General features: G+C 59.8%; 2 protein-coding genes across 5 annotated transcripts in view; one reads left to right on the plus strand and one right to left on the minus strand.

Annotated features, from left to right (window-relative positions):
* Positions 1–22,806, plus strand: TUBGCP6 (tubulin gamma complex component 6). 4 transcript variants are annotated; one of them, XM_086711926.1, is made up of 26 exons: positions 1–1,150; positions 2,404–2,567; positions 6,816–7,026; positions 10,376–10,549; positions 11,532–11,653; positions 12,419–12,476; positions 12,831–12,940; positions 13,084–13,175; positions 13,273–13,412; positions 14,295–14,444; positions 15,108–15,189; positions 15,279–15,367; positions 15,450–15,565; positions 16,493–16,631; positions 16,954–17,022; positions 17,231–18,665; positions 18,843–18,895; positions 19,098–19,239; positions 19,327–19,495; positions 19,652–19,793; positions 19,877–20,071; positions 20,155–20,287; positions 20,358–20,571; positions 20,685–20,884; positions 20,982–21,086; positions 21,551–22,806. In XM_086711926.1, the coding sequence occupies exons 1-25, from the start codon at positions 410–412 to the stop codon at positions 21,071–21,073; spliced, it is 5,232 nt and encodes a 1,743-aa protein (XP_086568052.1). In that variant the 5' UTR covers positions 1–409; the 3' UTR covers positions 21,074–21,086; positions 21,551–22,806. The 4 variants fall into 4 exon arrangements, 3 of the variants coding, with proteins under 3 accessions (XP_086568052.1, XP_086568053.1, XP_086568054.1); XM_086711927.1 differs by having other exon boundaries at positions 21,966–22,806; XM_086711928.1 differs by having other exon boundaries at positions 21,969–22,806.
* SELENOO (selenoprotein O) overlaps positions 21,180–27,104 on the minus strand; it is a 14,860-nt gene continuing 8,935 nt past the window's right edge. Inside the window, exons 5-9 of the mRNA XM_025926496.2 lie at positions 26,611–26,891; positions 23,201–23,351; positions 22,108–22,293; positions 21,779–21,935; positions 21,180–21,676 (exon numbers count right to left, since the gene is read on the minus strand). Of these exons, the coding sequence (XP_025782281.2) occupies positions 21,512–21,676; positions 21,779–21,935; positions 22,108–22,293; positions 23,201–23,351; positions 26,611–26,891 (940 nt within the window). The 3' untranslated portion in view covers positions 21,180–21,511. The remainder of the gene's footprint in view (positions 21,677–21,778; positions 21,936–22,107; positions 22,294–23,200; positions 23,352–26,610; positions 26,892–27,104) is intronic.

The following is a 27,104-nucleotide window of genomic DNA, read 5'->3' on the forward strand; positions in this document are numbered from 1 at the left end:
GGGGCAGTGACGCCGCGCGGGGGGGCTGTGGTGGCGGGAGCTGGAACCGCGGTCGGTTAGCGGGGTGAGCCCCGTGCGGGGACGCTGCCCGCCGCCAGCCCCACGCCCGCTCCGCCCCTCTGGGACGCCGGCAGGTCGTGCGAAGCCGGCCGCGTGCCCTGCGCCCGGCCCTGGCGCAGGCTCTTGGGCTTTGTCACGCTTCCGTGACCCCCCAAAGGTTGAAGGCTGCTGGACGGGAGCGCTGCCGAGCTGCGGGCGGCGGGCCCGCGGAGCGCAGGAGCCTGGGAGTGCAAGTTGTGAGCCTCTGGGTGTGGGTTTAGGGGGCCGCCTGGCGTTCAGCCCCGTCTGAGCCTCTCCCGCGGCTGGGAGGCTTTCCCGCCCCAGGGCCTGGAGCTGCGACCCCGGGGCCATGGCCAGCGTCCCCCAGCTGTTCGACGACCTGTGCGAGGCCCTCCTGCCCGCGGCGAAGGCCCGTCTGGGCCAGCGCGGCGTGAGCCGCAAGAGGGCCAAGCAGGGCCTCAAGAGGGTGGCCTACAACGCTCTTTTCACAAATCTGTTTCAAGAGGAGACTCACAAGTTGCAGGCCGACCTCTCGAAACTCCCGGTGAAGAACAAGGTCCTCCTGCTGTCCTTCGACCTGAGAGCAGGCGGTCTCGGCCCCGAGGCTGACCGTTTGGAGGAGCTTGTGGAGGAGCTCCAAGCAGCCCCTGGCTGTCCGCTGACGGAGGTGACGTCTGTTTTGGACCTCCTGGTCCGGCTGGCGGGCAGCGGGCCCCCTCAGGTTCTGCAGCGCAAGCGGGACTACTTCTTTAACAACAAGCATGTTGGGAGAAACGTGCCCTACAGCGGCTACGACTGCTACGACCTGAGTGTGTTTGAGATGGACGTTCAGTCTTTGATCTCCAGAGAGGAGTACTTATGTCAGGACATGGTCCGGAAAGCGCTTCAGGTGATGGAGGCGGCACCAGGCACTGGCCTGCCCACCGTTGGGCTCTTCTCATACGGTGACCCTTGCAGCGACAGGTTTGAGAGAGACACCCGGGTCTCGCTTTTCGGTGCCCTTGTGCACAGCCGCACATACGACATGGATGTCCGGCTGGACCTGCCCCCGATGCCTGACAGCGCAGACCTCTCTGGACTAGCCATTAAGGTAGAGTGTTTGCTGTCCTGCCTCCAGCTCCCAGGGCATTTGGAAATGCCTCTTTTGACCTTCCCTGGGTCATGGTAAAGGTAGGAGAGTTCTCCTGTCCCGGTCACTTGGTGGCTGAGCCATGGTGAGGCGGGGCTGCTGGAGTGGGCTTCCGCTTCGCGGGCAAGGACACCTCTGCCCACCTGCGGACCCGAGCAGCGGGCTGTGAGTCCTCTGTTAAGAGGTGAGGCGGGAGGTCGCTTCCTCTGTTCTCCAGAGTTGCTAGTTACACTTAGGTTAATTACAAGAAAGTAACCAGTTCAGTCCCTCCTTGTGCCAGCCACATGGAGCACTCAGTAGCCACGTGTTTGTACTACATGTGCAGTATTTTTCACCTACAATGTGGGATATGTCCTACGTTATTAAAGAAATCATTGTTGGCCTTTATGTTTTGTGCCTTTCTGTTGCTGGTGGATGTGCTGTCATTACTGTTATTCCCCTGATACAAGAAATTCTCACTGTCATGAACATCTTGGCATGCATACATTTTCTTGTGTCCACTGTGATTTTTTTTCCCTGGGTTCCCCAAAATGGAATTTCCAGATCAGAAGCATTTCATGAAAAATTCTGTCGTAAGTTATGTTGATACTTATATGTCTTATTAAATTGGAAGTTGATACTGTTTTTTAAATGTTTACTTATTTTGGGGGCACCTGGGTGGCTCAGTCAGTTAAGCGTCCGACTTCAGCTCAGGTCATGATCTCAAGGTTCGTGGGTTCGAGCCCCGTGTTGGGCTCTGTGCTGACAGCTCGGAGCCTGAAGCCTGCTTCGGATTCTGTCTCCCTCTCTCTTTGCCCCTCCCCTGCTCATGCTCTGTCTCTCTCCAACGTTTATTTATTTTTGAGAGAGGGCGAATAGGGGAGGAACAGAGGATCCAAAGTGGGCTCCATGCTGTCAGCACAGAGCCTGACGCAGGGCTCAAACTCCAGAACCATGAGACCATGACCTGAGCTAAAGTTACATTCTTAACCGAATGAGCCACCCTGGCATCCCTGGAAATTGATAATCCGTTTAATTCCTTAAATGATTCAGTGGTAGTGAAAATGTTGTGTGGTACCTACGTGCTTGGGAGAAATAGAGGAAATATTCCGCTAGGTATTTCTTGTAATTAGTAACTGGAAGTGTATGGAAAAGTCCTGGAATTCTGATCACACTTGGCTGAAATTTAGACCCAAAGGCATACGTGGTGTTTCCTTCTTCCCTGTGGTCTCCAGGTTCCTCAGAGTGTGGATCAGTCGGAAGATGAAGGGTTCCAGTCAGCATCTAACTTGACTCCTGACTCCCAGTCTGAACCAGGCATGACCCCGGACATCGACCTGTGGGATGCTGTGCTCACCTACGAGGCCAGCAAGCGGAGGTGCTGGGAACAAGTTGGATGGTACGTGTGCTTTTAACCGTGAAATGCACCCCCTCCCCCCCCCCCCCCCCCCCCCGTGTGAGCATGGCTTTGTAGCCTGGCTCCAATGGGATTAGGAGCCTGGCAGTTTCAGTCAGGCTACTTTATAGAATTGCCCGGGTCACGGGAGGTGAGAAAGATGCCGAGGGGAAGGACCTGCCGGCCCCACAGAGGTTGCCCTGTGCCAGTGACTTCTCCAATTCAGACAGTCCGTTGGCAGCTGAGTTACGTCCTTACCGTGAGGGCTCCTGGTCAGAGGTGTCAAGGGCAGGCTGGCGGCCTATGTGGTCAGGGTCAGGAAGAGGTGCTCCCTAGGCACAGGGTGCCGGTGAGGGGGCGTTCTTCGTGTGCACGGGTCTTCACATCTGGGGCTGACGGTGCTGCTGTCTGGCTGATAAGTTCCGGTCACACAGTGCTGCCTTGACTGGGGCCAGCATCTCCGTCCTTGGGTTCGACTGGTCCAGAGGCCTCTGCACTCAGGACCTCTCCTGAGTCCTCCCAGGATGGGGACAGAGGACACACATTTCCCAGCAGTTACTCCTGGAACCTTCTTTTCCCATGTCATCTGCTGGCAGTTCTGTAGTCTGCCAGTTTGGGGAACAGTGAGGGGAAGAGTCAGGGCTAGCAGGGCATCGAGTGCCTTCTGATGCGGCCCTGGGCTCTGGCGGGGTCTCCCGAGGGTGGCCGCGGGCTTGCGGATGGGCACTTAGGTGCTGGTTGTGCTCAGGCGTGGCTCCTGCTGGGCAGCCACCTGTCCCTCCGCAGGCAGATTCCTCCAGGGATGGCCAGCTCCCTGCTTCCCTCAGCGCCACTGGTGTTAGTGGTCGTGTGGTCTTTCCTGTCCTGTAACCTCCTGTTAGGGCTTCAGGCCTGTCTTGTGCGCGCACAGCGAGTCTAAATGTTGCTGCTAACCTTTCACGTGAGTCCAGACTGGGCCAAGAAGCTAGCACTTTCTTTTGCAAACATTTGCTTGGTGGTATCTCATTTATCCTACTTTTCTAGGTCACCGTTTAGGAGATCACTCTGTCCGCGCCCCTGTTCTGAATGCACTTAATCTCCTTGGTGTCCCCCAAAGGCCGCTGACCGCAGTGGTCTTCCCTGTGAGGATGACTGGCCGAGCCCCCAGGACAGTAGTCTGTCCTCTCAGACCACCATGGGTGGCTTCTCCAGGGAGACCTTTAGGCCACGCTTCAGCTAGCTGTGGGCCCCACATTCACCTGTCCTGGTGGGAACCTGACCCCCCCCGAACGCTGACCCCTGGCCCCCTGACCTCAAGACCCTGGAGGTCTTCTGATCAAACTCATTTGGTAAATCTCTGGTGCTTGTTTCAGTTTGGATCCTGGGCACCTGCTAGTTTCCTACCCTGAGTTCAGACTAGTGGGCACTAGGGAAGGTGCTATCCCTCCAGAGGCAGAGCCGTCAATCCCCCAACAGCCCTAGGACCATGACCTCTGTCCTCCCACAGCCTTAGGACCGTGGCCTCTGTCCCCTGTACAGCCCTAGGACCGTGATGTCTGTCCCCTCCACAGCCCTAGGACCGTGACGTCTGTCCCCCCACAGCCCTAGGACCGTGACCTCTGTCCCCCCGCAGCCCTAGGACCGTGACCTCTGTCCCCCCACAGCCCTAGGATGGTGCTCTCTGTTCCCTCTAAAGCCCTAGGGCCATGATGTCTGTCCCCCCACAGCCTTAGGACCGTGACCTTTGTCCCCCCACAGCCCTAGGACTGTGACCTCTGTCCCCCCACAGCCTTAGGACCGTGACCTCTGTCCCCCCACAGCCCTAGGACCGTGACGTCTGTCCCCCCACAGCCCTAGGACCGTGACGTCTGTCCCCTCCACAGCTCTAGGACCGTGACGTCTGTCCCCCCACAGCCTTAGGACCATGACCTCTGTCCCCCCACAGCCTTAGGACCGTGACCTCTGTCCCCCCACAGCCCTAGGACCGTGACCACTGTCCCCCCACAGCCTTAGGACCGTGACCTCTGTCCCCCCACAGCCCTAGGATGGTGACGTCTGTTCCCTCCAAAGCCCTAGGGCCATGACCTCTGTGCCCCCACAGCCCTAGGACCGTGACCTCTGTCCCCCCACAGCCCTAGGACTGTGACCTCTGTCCCCCCACAGCCCTAGGACGATGCTCTCTGTCCCCCCACAGCCCTAGGGCCGTGACCTGTCCACTGAGACCCCAGAGGACCTCTCCTCTGTGCCTCACCCTGCCACCAGCTCCGGCACCGGGCCGCCTTCCCTGCTGCTGGGCTTCTCTGCCATTCCTCTGTGGCCGCCACCTGTTCTGGGCGCAACGGTTTCTTTATGTTAAGGGCGGAGCTCCCTGTGGGGATAGGTTTTCCTTCATGCGCTTTTCTCCCTCGGCTCTGAATTCCCAAAGGGGGCGCATGTGGCCACGGTGGTGCTGGGGTCGGCCCTGGAAGGGTGGGGGCAGAAGCAGCCGGGGGTGTGGGAGACGTGCACACACCTGCCCGGAGGGACTCCCTGGAGGAGCGTTTGGAAGGACTTCGAATCTTGAGAGGTTTTTCCTTATTTCGGGCTTTTCTTTCCCCTGGGAGGTGAGGGCTGATGTCCGTGGTCTGGCCACACCCCACCTGCCCATCTGGACGCCTCAGGACTGGCCTCTCTGCTTCCTCCTGCCCCTCCCTCTCGCCTCCACGCAGCCCGTGCTACTGCCGGCACCTCGTTGCTCCGTCTGCCACGCCGGATGGCTGCCCCTGGTGTGGAGCGAGGGCCGGCCCTCCTGTGGCGTCCTCCCGGCCCCCGGCCCCACTCACGCTGACCCCTTTTCTCTTCTTGCTGCTCCCAGGGCCTCTTGTTCCCTCCCTGGCCCTGGGTTCCGAGTCGGTGCTTCCTTGTTTCTTTTGCAGCGCTGGCCCCTGAGGGCTTGTCCACCTGGCTGCTCCCCGATACTTGCTGAACGAGGGGAAAATCCGTTTATGGTGCGTTGTCGATTAAAAAGCATTTGTATTTTAACAGCTTCTAAGATGTGTTGTTCCTGACCTTGTATATCCCTCCTGATGGGATCAAAACGTGCTGGTGGTCAGACACGTGGCTGATGTGGGAATGTCCTGTAGCCTGGAGCTCTTCCCCCACAGGAAATGACTTTTGTCTTTGAAGAATAAATGATCCTCTTTCTGATATGTTTTTGATATGCTAGACTTAAAATTACTTTTTTTTTTTTTTTTTTGCAGAGGAGAAAAGAGCTGGTTAGGTATTAAAAATGAGAAGAGTTGTAAAAGGGTCTGTATTCCCTGAGCTCCCTTTATTAAGAAATGACTCTCTCGGTGGATCTTAAAAACCAGGCTTTCATGCTTTTCAGTAAGGGTTGAGAGTTTCCAAAGGAATATTTAAAAAGCAATACTGGGTTTTTTTTGGCTGCTTCTGAACGATATGGCTGTGCTGTGTAGACACCGTTTGTGAGTTCCTGGCGAAGGACCCTGTGGAGGCAGAGCTGCTGGTGCCCACAGGCGCCCTCTGCGAGGCCCAACGTACCTGATATGTCCTGAAAGTTTGTGAGACTTGCTCTGAGGAACGGGATAAAGGAAACCTCGATAACACGTTCCGGGGGCCCGCAGGGGGCTCTCGCTGTCTCCAGCTGCTCTGGGCTCTGCACCCTCCCAGGAGGAAGCCTGTGGGAAGCCTGGCCGCACCTCCTGCCGGGGAGATGCTGCCTGAAGTCCCTGACCCGGAGGGGTGGGGACAACGAGCTCCCCCTGCCGGCCGCCCGGCGTGTTCAGCAAGCTCTCTTTCACTCCTTCCCTGGAGGGGTGGGGGGGGGCAGAGTGTACACGACGTGAAATTTGCCATCTTAAGCATTTTAAGGATACAGTTTTGTACCTGGATCAGGCAACTTAGCGGGGTGTCTTCAGGGTTCCTCCATGCTGTAGCGTCTGTCACAGCGTCCTTTCCAAGTCCGGATGGTCCCCATTTTATGGACAGGCCATGTTTTGTTAATCCATTCATCTGTCTGTAGACACTTGGGGTGTGAATAATGCTGCCGTGAACATTGTGCTTATTCTTAACATGCAGGTACCTTGTAACTGTCACCCTGAGGGCCTCCGGGTGCCCCTTGGGCACTGGGCGGGTGGGGGCGTTTGCTGCTGCTTCGGTTTCACACCTGGTCTTACTGTTGCGAGTCCCCCTCTCTCCTGCCTTCTGTTCGTGCGGCTAAGGTGCGCGTGTTGCCTCGCCTGCTCAGTGCCCCCTCCTCTGTCTCCCCCACAGCCCCCCTGGCCACAAGGAGGAGCCCTACCTCACCGAGGCGGGAAGGGACACCTTCGACAGGTTCTGCAGGCTCCGCCAAGAGGAGCTACAGGTGCTGGGCGGGGGCCTCCTGCAGGCCCCACAGCCCGTCCTGGTGAAGGAGTGCGAACTGGTGAAAGACGCACTGAATGTCCTGATCGGGGTTGTGTCTACCACATTCTCCCTCTGCCAGGTAAGGGCGCGCCGGCGCGCCGTGACCGCACCAACATGGTGTCGACGGCCTGCCGTCCGCCTGGCGCCCTACGGGGTAGAAGGGAGCCCCTGCGGGAAGCAGGCGGCCTCATGTACGAACCTTTGGGTGCTGGGGGTGGCTGGAAGCCGGCTCCGTGGCCTGCCCGGAGATCATGGCGACGGTCTTCTCTTTTCAGTCCTAAACAGTGTTTCTTTATTAACATCCTTGTAAAGCTGAACAAAAGTGAGACGTTTATTACTATTGGTGAAACAGTAGAAGTGTGCCCCCCATTTCCCTGCCTAGCCTCAAGAAGTGTCAAGGGGCCCTCTGAGCCTTCCCTGCGCTCAGATATGTGCAGACTCAGCCTCCAGGAGCACCTGCCCGGCAGGAGGGGGCCATGCCGTTTGGAGACCTTGTCGCTGGCTTTACCCAGGGCTCTTGGCAGCTCCTGGCTGGTGGGCGGGGCCTAGGGCATCCTTTTTGCCTCTTGTCGAGCGAGCACTTGTAGAGTAAACAGATGTATTTACAAACGTCAAGCCTTTTGTACACGTTATTCTGCAGACTTACGGTATCCAGCCTTTCTGTATCTTTTTTTTTTTTTTAATGTGTATTTATTTACTTAGAGCAGGAGAGCAGGGGTGGGACAGAGAGAGAGGGAGAGAGAATCCCAAGCAGGCTCCATGCTGGCAGCACAGAGCCTGACACAGGGCTCAAACTCACTGCGAGGTCATGACCTGAGCCGAAATCAAGAGTCAGACGTTTAACCGACTGAGCCACCCAGACACCCCAGATGTTTCATTGCTAGTATATAGAAGTAACTGGTTTTGTAGACTGCCGCTTTGCTGAATACGTTCATTAGTTCTGATGTGTTTTGCGTGTCAGGGTTGGAGTTCTTTAGGGTTCCCTGTATATGAGATCCCATCATTGGGGTGCCTGGGTGGCTCAGTTGGCTAAGTGTCTGACTTCAGCTCAGGTCATGATCTCACAGTTTGTGGGTTCAAGCCCCGCGACGGGCTCTGTGCTGACAGCTCAGAGCCTGGAGCCTGCTTCGGGTTCTGTATCTCCCTCTCTGTCTGGCCCGCCCCCACTTGCACTCTGTCTCTCTCCCTTTCAAAAAGAAGCAAACACTAAAAAAGAATTTTTTTTTTTTAATTAAAAGAGTTTTTTTCAAGATCCTATTCTCTGCAAATAGACAACTTCTTCCTTTCCAGCTTGGATGCCTTTTATTTCTTTCTCTTGCCTCATTGCTCTGGCTAGGACTTCCAGCGCTACTTTAAACGGAAGTGGTGAAAGCAGGCATCTCCTCGTCCTGGGGGAAAAGACTCGCCGTCGTTGAGTGTGCTGTCAGCTGTGGGTTTCTGTACGTGGGCTTTATTGTGTTGAGGAAGTTCCCTATATTTCCTACTTTACTGAGTGTGTTCGTCATGAGAGTGTGTTGGATTTTGTCAAACACTTTTTTTTTTTTTTTTAATTTTTTTTTTTCAACGTTTATTTATTTTTGGGACAGAGAGAGACAGAGCATGAACGGGGGAGGGGCAGAGAGAGAGGGAGACACAGAATCGGAAACAGGCTCCAGGCTCTGAGCCATCAGCCCAGAGCCTGACGCGGGGCTCGAACTCCCGGACCGCGAGATCGTGACCTGGCTGAAGTCGGACGCTTAACCGACTGCGCCACCTAGGCGCCCCGTCAAACACTTTTTTTATATCAATTGAGATAATCGTATTTTTTTTTCTTTTAATGCAGCCTATTGCATTGATTTTTTTTTTCACTTCACTTCTTTAACGAGTATTTGTTGTTACTTAAGCCATGATTCAGGATCCCAGGGTGGGAGTCACCATGTACACAGGTGCCCCTTCACCACCCTGGGAGGTAGATGGAGGAGAGGTGGGTGGTGCCAGTTCCAATCTTCCCAGGAAACATGCCTTCTGCCCAGTGATCGTCCTGGGCTGACACCCGGGACAGGGACAGAGAGACTTGTCACCATCTGACCACAGACATCACTTCCGCCAGCAGTCATGAAATCCAGATAGTTCTGCCCACGGTTCCTGGTCTGGTTCTGGTTGGGGAAAGCAGCTGTCAAAAAGGGCAGTCAGGGGAATGGGGGGGCACCTGGGTGGCTCAGTCGGTTAAGTGTGTGACTCCTGGTTTCAGCTCAGGTCATGATCTCACGGTTCTTGGGTGTGATCCCTGTATCAGGCTCTGTGCTGACAGCACGGAGCCTGCTTGAGATTCTGTCTTCCTCCATTCCTACCCCCACCCCCCGCCCCCGATAAATAAACTTAAAAATGTAGGGGCAGACTGGTAGTTCCTTGAACTTGGGTCTTGATGTTTTCTGCCACGGGGCTGATTTCCAAAGACAGCTCTGAAGCAGCTCACAGCTCAGTGTGACCCTCAGCAAAGACCGAATTGATGGATTTTTATAGGTTGAACCACCTATTAATATGGTGCTGGATTTGATTTGTTCGTATTTTATCCAAGATGTTTGCATTTCTGCTCACAAGGGATGTTGGCCTGTAGTTTCCCTCCTCGTACTGTCTTTATCTTTCTTTGGAAGCAGGGTAGTACTGGCTGCCTAGAATTAGGAAGCATTCCCCTCTCTTCAGTGTTTGGAAGAGTTTGAGAATAGTTAGTGTCAGTTCTTTGTTTGGTAGAATCATCTGGTCCTGGGCTTTTCTGTAGTTGGGAGGGTGGTTTGTTGTCATTGTTTTCTTTAAACTGTGATAAGATACACAGGACATTTACCACCTTAACCTGCTGGGAGGTCCTGGGTTGGTGGCAATGATGCCTCGGCTGGGAGTGCCGGAGGCCTCCACTCGGGTGTGGGCCGCCGGCTTGCGTGTTGCCCTTCCGCTGCCCGCCAGGTGCCAGTGCTGAGGGGGGCTGGCCTCTGTGGCTCTCACTGTCATTGCGGGGCGCAGCTCAGCAGCAACCATCCATCATTTCCTTGGGACACGTCCCTCGGAGTCAGTCACTAGATCGAATGGCAAGCACTGTTTTAAAGCTTCTGCCCCCGAGGACGTTGTTGTGTGGGCCTCTCGGGGAGTGTGGGAGGTCACTCGTGTTCCCACACCCTTGTCCACGGTTGGCTTGACCTCCTGGACACGTCGTCTTTCTCAGTGTGGTCGGTGAGGAAGGATGCTGTTGTGTTTCTGCGTGTGTTCAGTACTCGGGGTGGGCCAGAGGGCTGTGCTTTCTGACCGTCTGCTCTTGGCTTTCGGCTCTTACTTTTGGTGTGTTGGTTTGGGGCACCCGGTCCGGGCACGCCGGGCAGCGCTGTGGCTGGGTGCGTGGGTGCAAGGGGACGTGGTGCCCGACCTCAGTAGCCTCTCCTCTGCTCTGCCCTGTCCAGCCAGCTCAGACCTTCATGGTGAGGCGGGGTGTCCACGTGTCGGGAGCGTCCCCCGAGAGCATCAGCAGCCTGCTGTCAGAGGTGGCCGAGTGTGGGACACACTACGCACGCCTGAGCCAGTTCTCCCTGCAGCCTCTACTGGACTCTTCATGCAGCAAGGGCCTCGTGCTCCAGGTACAGGCCTGAGTCTCATGGCTGTCAGACCGTCCTGACAGCTATGACAAATTCTGGGAGGGAGCCTCACAGGTTCTGCCCCGGGAGCACTGAGACCAAACCTCGTGCCTCCCTTGGTAATGCCTGAAACCCGGTAGTGACTCTTGAGGAATGGGGTCCCCAGTGATTATGTTTCAGCTCATCTGTCACTTAACTGTGGGCCATGGGCTAGAGGTATGGCCAGCATTTGGGGGGCCTGAGCTGTTTGGGGTGGGTACATGCTGCCTGGTCCCCACCGGTCCTCAAGGAGTCGCCCAGTGACTGACACAAGGTCCTCCCTTCAGGCGAAGTTCTAGGGGCCGGCCGGGCAGAGCTCCCCCCTGCCCGGGGACAGCAGGCATCCAGACGGAGCAGGGGAGCAGGGCGTCTGGGGAGAACTGAGTGAAGAGCAACAGGGAGGCTGAGCCAAGGAGGCAGAGCACTGGGGCCCACGGGGGCCGGGCCGCACGGGTTCCTTCACGTGGGGCCCTGCAGCAGTGTTATTGGGTGATGCGATGAGGCTCGGGTTTTAGACGGCGCAGGCTGGGCCCGTGGCAGTAAGAAGGGAACTGACGAAGACAGGAGGGACCGCATGGGGATTGTGGGACGTGACGGGTGGGTGGACTGACTTTTGTTCCAGAGCGTTCCGTGCAGACCTCCTGTGAAGATGGCTGCTGAGCTAGGGCCAGGGCCCGGGGCCCAGGACGCGTGTGCTGCCACCACCCTCGTGGTTTGAGCAGCCAGAAACCCTCTTGAGTTGGCACCTGCGTCCCCGTGGGGTTTCCTGGTGCGGCTGGGGTATCTGGGCATGACCCATAGGTGCCTGTTCCTTGGAACATGGAGCTGCAGGCTTGGGGGATGGAAGGCAAGCCTTTCCCAGCCCCAGTGCGTCCTTTCATGTTCTGAGCTTGGCGGCCACGTCCAGGGGCCTGGCCGCCCTCCTCCCAGCCTCCTTGCCCAACAGGCCTTCACCAGCGGCCTGAGGAGGTACCTACAGTATTACCGGGCTTGCGTTCTCTCCACTCCAGCCACCCTGAGCCTCCTCACCATTGGCTTTCTCTTCAAGAAACTGGGCCGGCAGCTCAGGTGAGCCTCAGCATGGCGGCTGAGCGTGGGGGCAGGTGGGGGACTGGCTTTGCGAACGGCCCTCGCGGTCCGTGTCTGGACGGCCCTCGCCCAGATGCATGCGCTGGGTACTGTGTCACCGGGTGCCACGTGCTGTGTATCTGTTGGTGGCTCGCCGCGGCAGGCCCTGTCTAGGGCTGGGGGCTCCTGCCCGAAGGGCACCGGGGTTCCTGCAGACCCGGCTCCTGGCGCTCAGGGGCCAGCTAGCCAGCACCAGGCAGAGCGTCAGTGGCAGGTGTCATCTGGAGAAGGGGTGCTGAGGGGGAGGGTCGGTGGGAGGGGAGGCCTTGCAGGAGGCAGGGCTGGAGGTGGGGTGCGGCGAGGGAGGCAGGAGCCTGGGGGCACCTGGAGGGCGTCACGCGGAGCACAGACTGCTGCAGGGCAGAGAGGGTGAGGGACCCGGGAGGGGTCCCGCCAGTCATCCAGGCTAGAGAGGCGGCCGCCTGGGCGAGGCAGTGGGGGTGCTGCAAGTGTAGGGGAGGGGTCGTGCAGCCAGGGCAGCTCTGAGTCCCCCCCGGGCCTGGCGAGGAGGTGGAGATGCACAGGGTGTCCAGGGAGGGGTCAGGCAGGAACCCCGAACCTGGGTCCTCGAAGTACAGGTGCTCTTCCAGCTGGAGCATGGAGGCCGGCAGAAGTGGGCCTGGGACACGTTTGCTGAGGTGTCACGGGCCTAGGGGCCCTGTGTGTCTCTTGCCTGGCCTCACTCGGGCCCGTCCGTGTGTCCAGGTACCTGGCCGAGCTCTGTGGTGTGGGCGGCGGGGGACCAAGAGCCGAGTTCCCGACTGTGAGTTGTGCACTCTTAAATTTTTTTTTTTTTCCAACGTTTATTTATTATTTTTGGGACAGAGAGAGACAGAGCATGAACGGGGGAGGGGCAGAGAGAGGGGGAGACACAGAATCGGAAACAGGCTCCAGGCTCCGAGCCATCAGCCCAGAGCCCGATGCGGGGCTCGAACTCACGGACCGCGAGATCGTGACCTGGCTGAAGTCGGACGCTTCACCGACTGCGCCACCCAGGCGCCCCGAGTTGTGCACTCTTAACTGAGCGGTGGCCCTGTGGGATCCGGGACTGGGGAGGCGGTCGAGGGCAGGCCCCTTGGTGGGGCGTGCGCTGAGCCCCCTCCCCTGCTGTCTCCAGGGGGTGAGGCTGCTGTCCTACCTGTACCAGGAGGCCCTGGACAACTGCAGTAACGAACACTACCCGGTGCTGCTGTCCCTGCTGCAGACCAGCTGCGAGCCCTACACGAGGTGCGGTCCCGCTCTGTCCACGCACCTGTGTGACCGCGGCCTCTCGTCAGGCAGCTGCTGGGTGCGGGGCGGGGGGGGCGGTGTGAGGAGGGGACCGCAGCTCGCCGGGCAGACCGCCGCCTCACCGCCCCCCGCCCCGGCAGGTTCATTCACGACTGGGTCTACAGCGGGCTCTTCCGCGATACTTACGGCGAGTTCATGATCCAGGTGAACCACGAGTACCTGGGCTTCAGAGGTAGGCGGCTGCGGGTTGCTGGGCTGGGCCTCTGCCGTCAGGTGGCTCAGGGCCGGTGCCTGACGGTGGCCAGCCGTGTGTCCTGTCCCACATCCAGATAAGTTTTACTGGACCCACGGCTACGTGCTCATTTCCAAAGAGGTGGAGGACTGTGTCCCTGTGTTCCTAAAGCATATCGCACACGACGTGTATGTCTGCGGGAAGACCATCAACCTTCTGAAGCTCTGCTGCCCCCAGGTGAGCCCCCCGGCCCCCTCTTGTGCTCTTGCTCCCCGTCCCCTGAGACCTGGCCGTCTGTCCTTAGTTTGTGGTGACCGCTGTCTCAGTTTCCCCCGAGTGTCACCAGCAGCTCTGTTCAAAGGCAGGAGGGAAAGTCGAGGCATTCAGAGGCTCAGGGGCAGGGGGCTCCTCCCTCTCTGTGCACGGGGGTGGGGGGGTGCTGCCCCGGTGGGCAAGGGTTCCCTCTGTCCCTCTGCACAGGGAGCTGCCCCAGGCGGGCCAGGGCTGGGCCACATCCACAGGGAGCCGTGTCCTGGCTGGGAGGGTGGGGAAGAAGGGGTTGCCAGGGTTGCCTCCTCCAAAGGGGAGGCCTGGACAGCAGCTTCCCCATCGTCCGTGGGGCTGAGGCCCTGCGCCAGGGGTGCTGCTGCTGTCTGAGCAGGGAGGCAAGTGGGCTGCCTGTATGGGGCTGGGGAGGGGCCAGGCTCAGCCTGTGGCTAACGGGGCCCCTCCTGCGCTGGGCCAAGAAAAAATGGAGCTGCCCGGACGTGGGGAGGGCCAGGCCTCGGGGGCGGCCAGCAGTGGCGTCTGGGCCAACCGCGGTTTGTGAGTGCCGTGTCCACGGCCCACGCTCCTCCCAGTGAGGGAGGCTGAGGGGATTGCTGTCTTCACAGCTTCCAGAGGGTTGTTCCTGGGAGGCAGGATGGCCTGTGCCGCAGGGCAGCCTTGGCCCGGGCAGAGACCCCCACAGCCCGTCTGTGATGGCCCTGGAGCTGTGCCCCTTGGTCGAAAGAGGTGTTTCTGAGAAAGCGAGCTGTCCCCACGAGTCACCGGAAACAGGAGGAGCCGGCTGTGGGTCTGTGTGTCGCTGGGCTCACCTCAGGTTCTCCCTCTTGGCAGCACTACCTCTGCTGGTCCGACGTCCCTGTCCCTCGGATCTCGGTGATTTTCTCCCCGGAGGAGCTGAAGGAGGTGGAGAGGGACTGCGCCATCTACGTGGGGCGCATGGAGAGGGTGGCGCGCCACAGCTCCATCAGCAAGGAGGAGAAGGTGCCGGCCTTTCCTTGCCCCTCCTTCCCTCTAAGGGCCTTGGGCTGATGGGGAGGGGCGTGGGACATGGTAAGGCTGGCCCTCGTGTTCTCTGTCCGGGTAGGGTACCTGGGTGGGGGGTGCACGGGGCAGGGGCTCTGTCCTCTCTTCTCTGGGACTGGCTGAGCAGTGACTGCAGGACAGCAGGACCCAAGGCTCCTGTACTCGGTGGCCTCTGTGAGCTCCTCCCCTGCTTGGAAGGGGCTGGTGTACTGACCCGAACTTTTGAGTATTTTGTGTACCCGGGGAGGGGTTTGATGGAGAGCTTTTCTGGCCTGGCATCTGGTGGCCACAGGGAGATACAGGAGGGTGGTGGGGTGGGCAGACCTGAGAGAGCAAGTAGAGGGGGAGGGGGTAGAGCTGGAGGAGGGGAGGGGGCTGGCCCTCCTTCCCTGTCGGGGAGCCCTCCGGGGTGGGCGCACACAGGCCTGGGGTCTTGGCCCTGGGTCTCGGCCCTGGGTTGCTCTGAGGGTGCGTAGACTACCTCGCCTTGTTGCTGTGCAGGGTGGGGCGCCTTCATAGCTGGAAGGGCCGGCCTGGGTGTGCGCAGCCCCCACCCCCAAGCTGGCCTGGAGGGAGGAGGTAGGGAGTTAGGATGTGGTGTTTACAGATGGCTCTTTTCAGGAATTACGAATGGAAATCGCCAAACAAGAATTGATTGTCCAGGCCCGGGAGGCAGCATCCAGGGTCCTGCGAGCGCTCAGTGGTGCGTGGGGTTCGGGGCCTCCCCCTGCGGTTCTGTCATCCCCCCCGCCTCCCCGCTGCAGGTAACACCGCCTCTCCCATCTCCACTAGACCGGCAGACGTCTGAACGCATGGCCTTGGATGCCCGGAAGCGAGAGCAGTTCCAGCGGCTGAAGGAGCAGTTTGTGAGGGACCAGGAGGTAGGCCGGGGGGCCCGGTGTGGGTGTGGGCCCACGGAGTCTGGCTGTGACCAGCAAGACCGCGTGTGGGTCCTGTGTGCAGAGGCGCCGGGCAGCCAGGCAGGAGGACCCGGACGGCGACTTCGGCTATGCCCGAGAGCTCCGTGACAGGGAGAGGAGGCTGAGGGCCCTGGAGGAGCAGCTGGAGAGGAAGGCGAGGTAGGTGGCCGCCACGGGCTGATCCTCCTGGGGTGGTCTTGTGACGGTCTTCTCTTTCCTTTGAAGATCTCCCAGGTAGGGAGAGTAGGAGTCTAGACGCAGAATGTCCCCCTGAACTGACTGCTTATCTTGCTTTGGTGCCATTAACTTGTCCTGCCCTCCCCTGTGTCCCTGGTGTCTCCCAGCGGCACCTCTGTGGGGCACTGTCACTTGCTGCTTGTCGTCTGTCTCGGGTCCTGACCTGGGATACTGGTGATGGAGCATGCGTCTGCGTGTGCGCCTGGACCCTGGTGTGTGTGGGTGGGTGGGTGGCTGGATATTGTTCTCCTGTTTGTAGCAGAAAGGCTGTGCCCCTGGTCTGGGGCCGCCAGGTGGGAATGAGCCAGCCCAGGTCTGAACCCGGGTGCTTGTGGTGAGAGGGCCCAGATCACCAGGAGCGACGTGGTAGCTTTGGGCTTTGCTGCTGTTTACCTCTCGATTTGTCCCGAGTTCTCTGCATTTGGCACCGGCAGATTGGGAAGGCACCTTTTGTGCAGCTCAGGAAGAGAGGCCTGGCAGCCTAGGCCCCCTGCCTGTCCTTTCGCTTCGGGCCTCATAGGGCTCATTTCCACCCCCCGGGCCCCCTGCCGGCCTTTTGCTTCCGGCTGCGGCTGCATAGGGCTCATTCTGGCATTTGTTCGGCAGTCATCTGCTGAGCCCTGGCGGGGGCCTGCCCACCCGGGCTCCCAGTCTTCTGGGCAGAAAGACCTGCCCGGCGAGGCCCCCACGGGGGCCGTGGGGGTGCCGGAGGGAGCAGCTGCTGGCCCGGGAGGTTGCCAGCAGTGCAGACTGCCCGCCGAGGGCCTCTGCCGTGAGCCATCCTAGCCTCCCGGGCACCAGCTGGACAGCACCGGGTGACTGTGGCAACATCTCTGGGCGTGGCTTCAGGCAGGCGCTGGTGGACCATTACAGCAAGTTGTCTGCAGAAGCGGCTCGTCGAGAGCAGAAGGCGCTGTGGAAGATCCAGAGGCACAGACTGTCAGGCGCGCGGCTGCGTTTCCTCGTAGAAGATGAGAAGCGCACTCGGGTATCCCTGTGGTTTCCGATGGAGCCCCTCCCCTGGGCTTTGGGGGACTCGGAGCCCCTGAGGTGGCACACAGGCCTGTGTTCTGGGGGAGGGGCGGTAACTTGCATCCGTTGCTCAGAGGCGCCAAGACTGGAACGTGAGCGTCCTGCCCTCAGACGACACAGACGGGGCCGTGGCTCCCTGTAGGCCCGGGCTGCGAGAGAGTGCGGCACGAGCCTCTTCTCGTCTCCGCGCCACGGGGGTGGTGGGCGGTGGGTGAGGGCGCTGAGGCTCGGGGTTGGCTTGAGTGGGCTGGATGCCCACCCTGGTGGTTGAATTTCAGGAGATGCTGAAGGACGTGTGCGAGAAGTCCTTGGAGGCCCCAGCCGTCCTCCCTGGTGCACACTCCCAGGTGAGGGGCTGGGGGCAGGCGTCGGGGGTGCAGCAGGGGGCTCCGTGAGCTGGATGCCCCGGTGTGCGCTGCCCTGGGGGCACAGTGGGTGCTGGGCCTGGCTCGTCCCGACACTTCCCCACCTGGTGAGCTCTGGTGCTGCTTGCAGAACTGAGCTCGGGGGACGGAGCCGGATGACTGGAGGGACCAACACCCACTTCTGTTTCAGGCTTCGTCTCCAGGCCCCGAGCACTTAGCCGGAGGCAGCACCTGTGACTCTGGGTATGCAGGGCGGCACGTGGCTGCTTATGATTGCCCGAGTGCCCAGACACCGCGGCTCCCCCGGCCTCTGGTGGCGGCGGTCTGTGGCCCGCAGCCAGAGCGGGTGGACAGGCCGGGGCCATTTTCCGAGGGCCTCGGTATCCAAGACTTCCTGCCCACAGCCCGGGAGGCTGGAGAGGCTGAGCACGCTGGTGTGGCCCCCATCCTGGAGGAGGCGCTGCAGACCATCGGCTCAGACCTGCCTCCCTCTGCTGTGTCTGAAGTGGCGGGCACAGAGCCCTCTGGGCCACAGGAGTATGATTTCAGAACTATCCTGAGGCCGGCTGTGGTCACCTTGGCTTCCCCAGCGTCTCTCCAGACTGTAGGAAGTGGCTCGAGTAATGAGGGGCAGCAGTTGTGGAGAGACAGTCTCCTGCAGCTGGAGAACACATGTGTCCCAGATGGGCCAATGGCTGTGCCTCACTCACACCCCCCTAGACTCAGATCCTCCCAGGAAGGGAGTAGCCAGGCCATGGGGCAGCTCCTTGGGCATGTGCCAGGGGGCAGCATTCCCGCAGGGGGTTATGCTTCTGGGATGGCTCCCTCGCGACCACAGTGGAACGTCCACGGACACGTGTCTGACGCCGGCATCAAGGTGGGAGAGAATGTGTGCGACGTGGCCCCCTCCCGACCACGATGGAACATCCACGGACACGTGTCTGACGCCAGCATCAAGGTGGGAGAGAATGTGTGCGACGTGGCCCCCTCCCGACCTCGATGGAACGTCCACGGACACGTGTCTGACGCCAGCATCAAGGTGGGAGAGAATGTGTGCGACGTGGCCCCCTCCCGACCACGATGGAACGTCCACGGACACGTGTCTGACGCCAGCATCAAGGTGGGAGAGAATGTGTGCGACGTGGCCCCCTCCCGACCACGATGGAACGTCCACGGACACGTGTCTGACGCCAGCATCAAGGTGGGAGAGAATGTGTGCGACGTGGCCCCCTCCCGACCACGATGGAACGTCCACGGACACGTGTCTGACGCCAGCATCAAGGTGGGAGAGAATGTGTGCGACGTGACCCCCGCCCGACCACGATGGAATGTCCACGGACATGTGTCTCAGTCCCGTGTGGTGCTGGGTGCACTCTCTGGGGAAGACCAGCCCGATACACCCGCGCCCTACCAGAGCCCCACTGACCATGAGTCCCAGTCAGGCCTCAGCCTGGGAGCACAGAGCCCTGTCGGGGGGCATGAGCCACGGCGGCCTGCAGACAGGGCCTCAGATGGTTCGTGTAGTCACGTGGTCAGCTCCGGCAGTGGGGAGGCGAGTGACCAGGCTTCGCTGTCTGCAGTGGCCGCATCTGGGGCTCTGGGAGACCGTATCCCTGAGGAGCCAGGTCAGTGGGGCCCCCACAGCTGTCCTATCATGGGTGGCACCTGTGGGCCCAAGAGGGGTTTGGGGCAAGGAGGAAGGGCAAGAAGTCTGCGGCCCTGGGGACTCGGGGGGAGCCACCTTGTAGGAGGCACTTGACCCTGATACTCCCTCCTGCCCAACTTGTGTTGCTCAGGACCAGAGAGAAGTGGGGACACTGAGGACCTCTCTCCAAGCCACCCTTCGAGCTCACAGGTCAGGGCAGACATGGTTGGGGGTCAAGGGTCAGGGGAGTAAGCCGTGCTGCCTCTACCCGCCCCCACTCCCCCCAGCCTGGCATGGGCAGTGAGGGCTTTGGCCTCCCAGGATGGGGCAGCATGTTGGGGAAACCCCCTCCCCCTTTCTTTCCTCTTCCGTACAAGGAAGGGGCGGGTTCCTTGAGGCCTGGTCGTTCTAGGAAGGCGTGGCTACCGGGAGCAGCCCTGGCCTTGGTGAGGAGGAGGCTGCGGCCCAGCGCTGGGGCCAGGAGCAGGCCTACCTGACGGGCCTGGCGGAGCAGTACCGCCTGGAGCAATACCCGGACAGCTACGAGGCCATGTGTGAGTGGCCAGCCACGTGGGCAGGTGGGTAGGCGGAAGCCCGGCCGGACTGGCCTCGCGGCTTGACAGCGGCGTGCCGTCCTGCAGCAGAGCCTCCTGTCGCCCACCTGCTACACCACGGGCTTCCGCGGGCCTTCTCCCTCCCCGAGGAACCCCGGGTCCGGTCGGATGCAGATGAGACAGCGGTGGAGCTCAGTGAGCTGCTGCCGCTGCCCGTGCTCATGAAGCACTCCATCACGGCCCCGCTGGCCGCGCAGTGAGTGCCCTCCCTACGGAAAGCCTCGTCCTGCACCTGAGCCGTGGCCCCGCCCCCAGCTGGCCCTGCCCCCACCCTGCCCCTACCCCTAGGCACCCTGTCCCCAGATGGCCCCGCCCCGCCCCTGACTCTAGGCCCCGCCCTCCCGCCCGCCAGCGTCTCCTTGGTGAACAAGGCTGCGGTGGACTACTACTTCGTGGAGCTCGGCCTGGAGGCGCACTTTGAGGCCCTGCGGCACTTCCTGCTCATGGAGGATGGAGAGTTTGCCCAGTCCCTCAGCGACCTGCTGTTTGAGAAGGTGACCCCTGGGCCAGGGGCGGGTGGGGGGAGGGCGGTGGTGCCGGGACTCCCTCCGGACGCGTGTGCCCTCTCCTGCCTCAGCTGGGGGCGGGGCAGACGCCCGGGGAGCTCCTCAACCCGCTGGTGCTCAACTCGGTGCTGAGCAAGGCCCTGCAGTACAGCCTGCACGGGGACACCCCGTATGCCGCCAACCTCTCCTTTGCCCTCAAGTTCCTGCCCGAGGCGTTTGCCCCCAACGCCCCGGACGTGCTGAACTGCCTGGAGCTCAGGTACAAGGTCAGCAAGGCGTCGCCCAGTGGGCGGGGAGGGCGCTGGGCTGCAGGGGCACGCTGAGCCACCCCCACCCCCCTCGCCCGCAGGTGGACTGGCCCCTCAACATCGTGGTCACCGAGAGCTGCCTGAGCAGGTACAGCGGCATCTTCTCCTTCTTGCTGCAGCTGAAGCTGATGATGTGGACGCTCAAGGACATCTGCTTCCACCTCAAGCGCGCAGGTGAGGCCCGGCCGGAGCCCTCGCCCGCCCCTGGCCCGGGGCCCCGGCTGACCCCTCCGCCCTCCCACAGCCCTGGTGAGCCGCGCGGCCGGCTCCGTGCAGTTCCGCCAGCTGCAGCTCTTCAAGCACGAGATGCAGCACTTCGTGAAGGTCACGCAGGGCTACATCGCCAACCAGATACTGCACGTCACCTGGTGTGAGTTCCGGGCCCGGCTGGCCGGGGTGGGCGACCTTGAGGAGATCCAGCGTGCGCATGCAGAGTACCTGCACAAGGCCGTCTTCAGGTGAGCTGCTCCTGGTGCCTCGAGCCGTGGTGGTGGTAGGGTTCCCCGCCCCCCCAGCAGCCACCTGTCTCCCACTGGCTGCCCCCCCCCCCAAAAGCCGCCTGTCTCCCCAGGGGCCTGCTGACCGAGAAGGCTGCACCTGTCATGAATGTCATCCGTAGCATCTTCAGCCTGGTCCTCAAGTTCCGCAGCCAGCTCATCTCCCAGCCCTGGGTCCCGGCTGGCGGCCCACGGGGTGCCGAGCACCCCAACTTTGCCCTCATGCAGCAGTCCTACAGCACCTTCAAGTACTACTCCCATTTCCTCTTCAAAGGTGACTGTCCCCTAGGGCCGGGTGGGCTTGGGGGCTGCAGGGCAGGAGCTACCGGGGGGCCTGGCTGAGCCGTTTCCCCTGCTCCCTCCACCACCAGTGGTGACCAAGCTGGTGAACCGCGGCTACCAGCCCCACCTGGAGGACTTCCTGCTGCGCATCAACTTCAATAGCTACTACCAGGATGCCTGAGGCCACGACACAGGTGCTCCCCCCCTCCCCCCCCCCCCCCCCCCCCCCCGCCAGCTCCTGGCCTTCCTGGGAGGGCGGGTCAGGGCGCAGTGACCACACAGAGACGGGCCGGGGAAGCTGCCGGTTTATTTGGGGACCGTGTCTGCCCGGTAGGTAGGGGGCTGGGGCCGCTCTGCCCACCTGGGCCTGCTTCCCACTGCTGAGCTCCTGTCCTCGCACCTCCTGTCCTCGCACCAAGCGGCTTTTATGGGGGAGCGCACTGAGCGTGGGGCGGGGCTGCTGAGTCTGTGTCAGACAGAGACGGGTCAGGTCCTGACTGGACGTCTCGGCCGTCATGGAGAGACGGGGCGTGGGGTTGCCCGCTGGGTGCCCACCGCCTCGAGGACTCAGTGGGGCTCGAGGCCTCGGGGGCTCCACGTGTGGAGGCCTCCGAGGCAGTTACGAGGATCACGTCACACACAGTTCTGCTGCCCACAGCGGGGGCTTGCTGCCGTAGGAGTGTCCCCCGCTGTGTGCCCCGCCGGCCCCCTCGGCCTCCAGGACCTCGGCGGCCTCGCCTTCCCTGTGGTAGGGGGCCTCCAGGAGCTTCAGCACCCGCCGCACCTGGAGCAGAGCAAGAAGAGGGGCTTTAGGGCCTGCCCGTCCCTCCTCACCCAGCCCCTGCTGCCGGACCCAGGGACGGAGGAGGGGCGGGTGTCTGCTCGCCTCTGAGAAGTCTCCGTTCTCGGCAGCCTCGATGGCATTCTGTGCGATGTAGTTCCGCAGGACGTACTTGGGGTTGTTAGCACGCATGACGCGCAGGCGCTCGGCCTGCCAGGTGTCACTGTCGCCGGGGCCCTCCCTGTCCTTCTCCAGCCGGGCTCTGGAATCACATCCAAGTTCATCTTTCCAGCAGATACCCCCTCCCACATCTCCCGGGTTTGGCTCCCTGCATGGGGAGTCGTCTGCAGCCACGTCACGGGGAGACGGTGACGCGGGCGGTCAGCGCCCCAACCTGGAGCCTCACCGACCCCGGATGGCAGGGCCGGCCTCACCTGTACTCCTGGAGCCAGTCGGCCCAGTGGCTCCTGTTCCTGCTCAGAAGCTCAGCCGAGCTCAGCTGCTCCAGCCGCGACTGCTGCTCCACGCGCTCCAGCTCCTTGGTGACGTTGGCTCGGGTGCCGATGAGCGCGAAGAGCTGAGGGTTCGACTGCGCCAGCATCAGCATCATGGAGAGCTGCCTGTGCAGAGGGGCAGCGTGAGGCGCGTCCCGACCACTGGGCACCCGGAAGATGGCTGTCTGGGCACGGAGGAGGTGGCGATGGCTTCAGCGGCTCTGCTGTGCCACCGCCGACAGCCCCGGTGTGTGTGTTGGCAGGGGGGGGGGGGGGTGACCCGGGCCGATGGGCGAGGCAGCCGTCCACCCCTGCTCTGCGACGGCCCTTCCATGTCATAGAATGAGTGCACCCCGAGGGGGCGGGTGCTGCAGGCTGACTTCTCCCTGCTGCTTGGCCCCTGCCTGTGTCCCGACCCCACAGTGACTTCCCCCCGGGGAAGGTCACTGCTGGCTGCTTCTCCACAGAGACCACAAGGCTGGGTCCTCGAGGGCCCAGCGAGCAGGGACAGCACTGACACCCCCTTCCCCAGTCACGCTGGCTTTGTGTTCCGTAGGCCCTGCTAGCCGGTCCTCCCTGTGCATCCTGGCAGCCAGCAGCCACTCACCACAGCGCTGCACTAAATTCTCTCGAACCACAGTCTGTTGGCTTGTTTATCAAAACCCGGAAACCATGCTTCCCACGTCTTACTCGGAGCATGGCCTGCACCCTCAGGACACCATGTGCTCCTCCAGGGGAGATGGTGCAGGAAAGCGTGGCCTGGCTGGTGATACCCGAGGGCCCACGGAGTCCTTCCTGGGCAGACGAGAGCCATTCCGGGAAGCTGCCCCCCCAGCCTGTGCCACTGGCCTCCCTGTGCGGTGGCAGCATTGCCGCCCTTCCCTCTGACCAGTGGGCCTCAGCGCCGATGTGGGGGCCCGCCCACTTCCCCAGGTGCCCTAGCTAGCTCTCCCCAACATCCCAACATGCTCTGTTCTGAATGGTCCTCTCCTTCTGGAAGCCCATTCCAAGGAAGGGAGACCTGGGTACCCACCGGGGATCCATCTGGGGTCGGAAGGCGAGCTTCAGCTCTTCCAGGGAGGCACACTGTGCGGTCAGCGCATCCAGGAACTCAGGCATGCCCTGGGGCTCTGGCCCAACTGGGAAGGAGCTCAGCAAGTGGAAGGTGTTTGTGAAGTCGGCACCTGCAACACGCCAGCGCTCAGGGTGCAGGTGGAGGCCTGGCCCTCGCCTCCTGCACCAGCGCCCACGACGCCGGGCAGCCCCGTCAGGGTCGGGTCCGAGGGCTCCCGACCCCTGCTCTCCAGACTCCTCCTCATCCCCACACACCTGCCACCCAGCTTGGCCACCACTCTGAGGTCAGTACGGCAAAGGCACCAAGGTCATCCCTGGCCACTGTTGCTGTGCTCACAAGCCCCCTAGCCTACTAAAGGAGCCACGGGGCGTCAAGGAGAAGCCCCTGAAACACTTCAGAACAAACAGGGCTCAACACACAACAGATACTCAGAGTCCTCAGCCCGAGTTGTTGAAACACTAGGAAAACATCCTAAAAATACACACAGAAGGAAATGAGAAGGGAACCAGGACAATAAACGAAACACAGAAGCAGAAATGGAGGAAATGAGGGACAGAAAACAATAAAGCGGCAGAAGTCCTCATGGGTAATGACTTTAAAAGTAAATGGATCAGCAGACAGCCTCTCTTGTGCTGTCCCGCCCACCCCTCCACACTGGTGTCCTCCATGAACTGCTGCTCTAGCTTAAAAGAAAAAAGACTGGCAGGATGGATTTTTAAAAAGACAACTACAGGGGCGGCTGGGGGGCTCAGTGAAGTGTCTCTTGATTCGGACTCAGGTCATGATCTCACAGTTTGTGGGTGCGAGCCCCGTGTCGGGCTCTGTGCTGACAGCACTGAGCCGGCTTGGGATTCTGTCTCCCTCTCTTTGCTCCTCCCCTGCTGTCTCTCCTGCAGACTCTCAAATTAAAACAAACAAAACTACACACTGTCCATAAGATACTTTCAACTGGTTGAGTCAGACAAGTAGACTTTCGGTAAGAAATCGGTAAATGACCACGGTTTTCCTTATATACTGGTAAAACAGTTCATCAGAAAGATTTTTATAAGTGTACGTGCCAAACGAGCACCAAAACTTACAAAGCAAACCTCTAAAACGTAACAAGAAACAGAATGGTTCTCTAAGAGCTGGAGGCTTTAGCAGCCCACTTTGGATAATGGATGGGATGTCTGGACTGCAGACCAACAAGGACACGGGGAACTCGAATGCTTGTCACGCTACTGCATCAGACCTCAACAGAACTCCGTCCAGTCTTCTCAGGTACACACGGGACAATCTCCAGGGCAGATCACATGTTCAGCCATACAATGTAAGTCTTAATATGTTTAAAAAGACGTATCTCTTCCAACCACAGTGGGATGAAGACAGAAATCACTAACAGAAGGAAAGCTGGCAAATTCACAAATAATGTCAAAATTAACCAGTGGGTCCAAAAAATAAAAACAAATCACAAGGAAAATTAGGAAATACTTAGAGGCAGGAAAATAAAAACGCAGCATACTGAAATTTACAGGATGCCACAAAAGCAGTGGTCAGAGGGGAATTTATGATGCTAAATACCTGTTAAAAGAACAAATCTCAATCGCAAGAAAAAAGTAAACTTGCAATTGTGTGGTGATGGATGTTAACTGCACTTACGGTAGTGATCATTTTGCAGTGTGTACAAAGAGTGACTCATGTTGTACACCTGCAACTAATAGTGTTAACATGTCATCTCAAAAAAAAAATCTCAATAACTTCATGTTATACCTGAGGGATTAGAAGAACAAAATAAGACCAAAGCTGGCAGAAAGAAATAAAGGTTAGAGCAGAGGTAAATGAAATAGAGAACAAAAACCAATGAAACCAAGAGCTGGTTCTTTGAAAGGATCAGCAAGACTGACAAACTTTTAGCTACTGACCAAAAGAGACACGTTGAGCTAAAACCAGAAATGAAAATGGGGCCAGGAGTGTTGATTATACAGAAATGAAAGACTCTGAGAAGAGTGAACAACTGCATGCTGATAAATTAGATGATGCAGAGGTAATCAGCAAATTCTCAGAAACACAATCTGCCACAACAGATTCCGAAGAAATGGAAAATCTGAGTAGTCTTGTAACAAGTAAGGAAACGGAATCAGGAATCCAAACTCTCACAACAAAGAAAATGTTAGGACCTCACTGGTAAGTTCTACCAAATATCAGAGAATTATCACCAGTCCTCCTTCAACTCTTCTGAAAAACAGGACAGGACAGAACATTTCCTAACTCATTTTATGAGAGCAGCATGCCTACATATTGAAGCCAAAGCTACCGCGGACCAACCTCCTGTACAAATGTCGACTGGGGGCCCTCCTGATGGGGTCTGCGCCCTCAGGAGAAGAGCCACCAGCCCTCGCTGCCTCTCTGTTCTCTGCCCTGGAAGGAGCCCCACCCCAGCAACCTGGCCACGCTGCACCCCGATCTCCGACCTCCAGCGTCCAGAACTGTGACAGATTGAGGTCTGCTGGGTAAGCTGCCCAGTCTGTGTGGTTTATTACGGCGGTTTAACTTGACTAAGACGGGGTGCGAAGGGAGGAGCTTCCCCCATGTGTTCATCTCAACTGATGCAAAATGGTAAAAATACTCCAAACTAGGAATAGAAGGAAACCCTCAATTTCATAAAAGCCGTATCTAAAAAAGCCACAGACAGCCTCATACTCAACAGTGAAAGACAGAGAGCACTCCCCTGAGGGCAGGAACAAGGAACACCCACTGGACCACTTCCGGTCAACATGGTACCAGCAGCTCCAGCCAGAGCAGTCTGGTTAGGTCCACACGGGATCCAGCAACTCTGCCTGGAGGTGCAGCCCCAGAACTGAGAACAGGGACTCACACGCCTACTGGTATGTGTGTTTCCACAGCAGCGTTTTCGTCAGCAGCCCAAGGGTGAAAACAAGGGTGCGTCAGTCCATAACCGGGGAACAAAGCGTGGTCCCTGCACACCACGAGGTACCACTCAGCTTGCAAGGGAACAGAATCCTGATACCCACTGCCCCACCGCAGATGAGCCTTGGGGACGCTGCTCGGTGGAGGAAGCCAGCACACGAGGACGAATCCCGTGTGGACCCCTTTCACATGAGGTCCCTGGAGGAGTCAGATCCACAGACAGAAGGCAGAACGGGGGCGCCAGGGGCTGGGGAGGCAGATGGGGGTGAGAGTGCAACGGGGACAGGGTGTCCGCTTCGCACACTGAAGAGTCTGGAGACACTGGCTGCGCCACAGTGAACGTGCTTGGTGCCCCGACCTGCTCACTTAATGGCTGACGCGGTACGTCTTACGCGCTGTATTATTTCACCCAAATGAAAAGGCCAGGCCCCCCCGTGGCGCACTCGCCTGGCCACACTCACCGGTCAGGTGCATGGTCTCCAGGAGCTTGGCCACCAGCACTCCATCGTCCTCCAGTTCGGCGCGCACGAGGCCCAGCTTCCTGCGCATCTTCTGCAGATAGTGCCGGCGGAACTCGGCGTCAAACTCCTCCGCCAGGATGGCCTCACCCAGCTCGCGGGGCAGCTCGGGCTCCAGGGCCTCAACCAGCTTCTGCAGGTTCCATTTGCACACTTCGGGCTGCTTGCTGTATGCGTAGCGCCCGGCGTTGTCCGAGGCATTGCACACGTGGTCAGGGTCGTACCTGCCACACAGGGTGAGAGAGCCATCAAGGGGACGATGCGGAACCCCTGGGGGTGCCCAAAGGCCGTGCCCGTGTGGCCACCGCTCCCCTGCCCCTGCCCCGGCCGGACCCCTCTGGCCGGGTGCATCCCCCCTGCTCACCACCTGCTCCCGCCCTGGCCCCTTCAGCCCACTCCCGATCTGGGAGTGGAGGCGCCCTTTTAAAACGCTTCTC

The sequence above is a fragment of the Puma concolor genome, chromosome B4 (assembly GCF_028749965.1).
Source record: "Puma concolor isolate L17-30 chromosome B4, mPumCon1.1.hap2, whole genome shotgun sequence".
Lineage (NCBI taxonomy): Eukaryota > Metazoa > Chordata > Mammalia > Carnivora > Felidae > Puma > Puma concolor.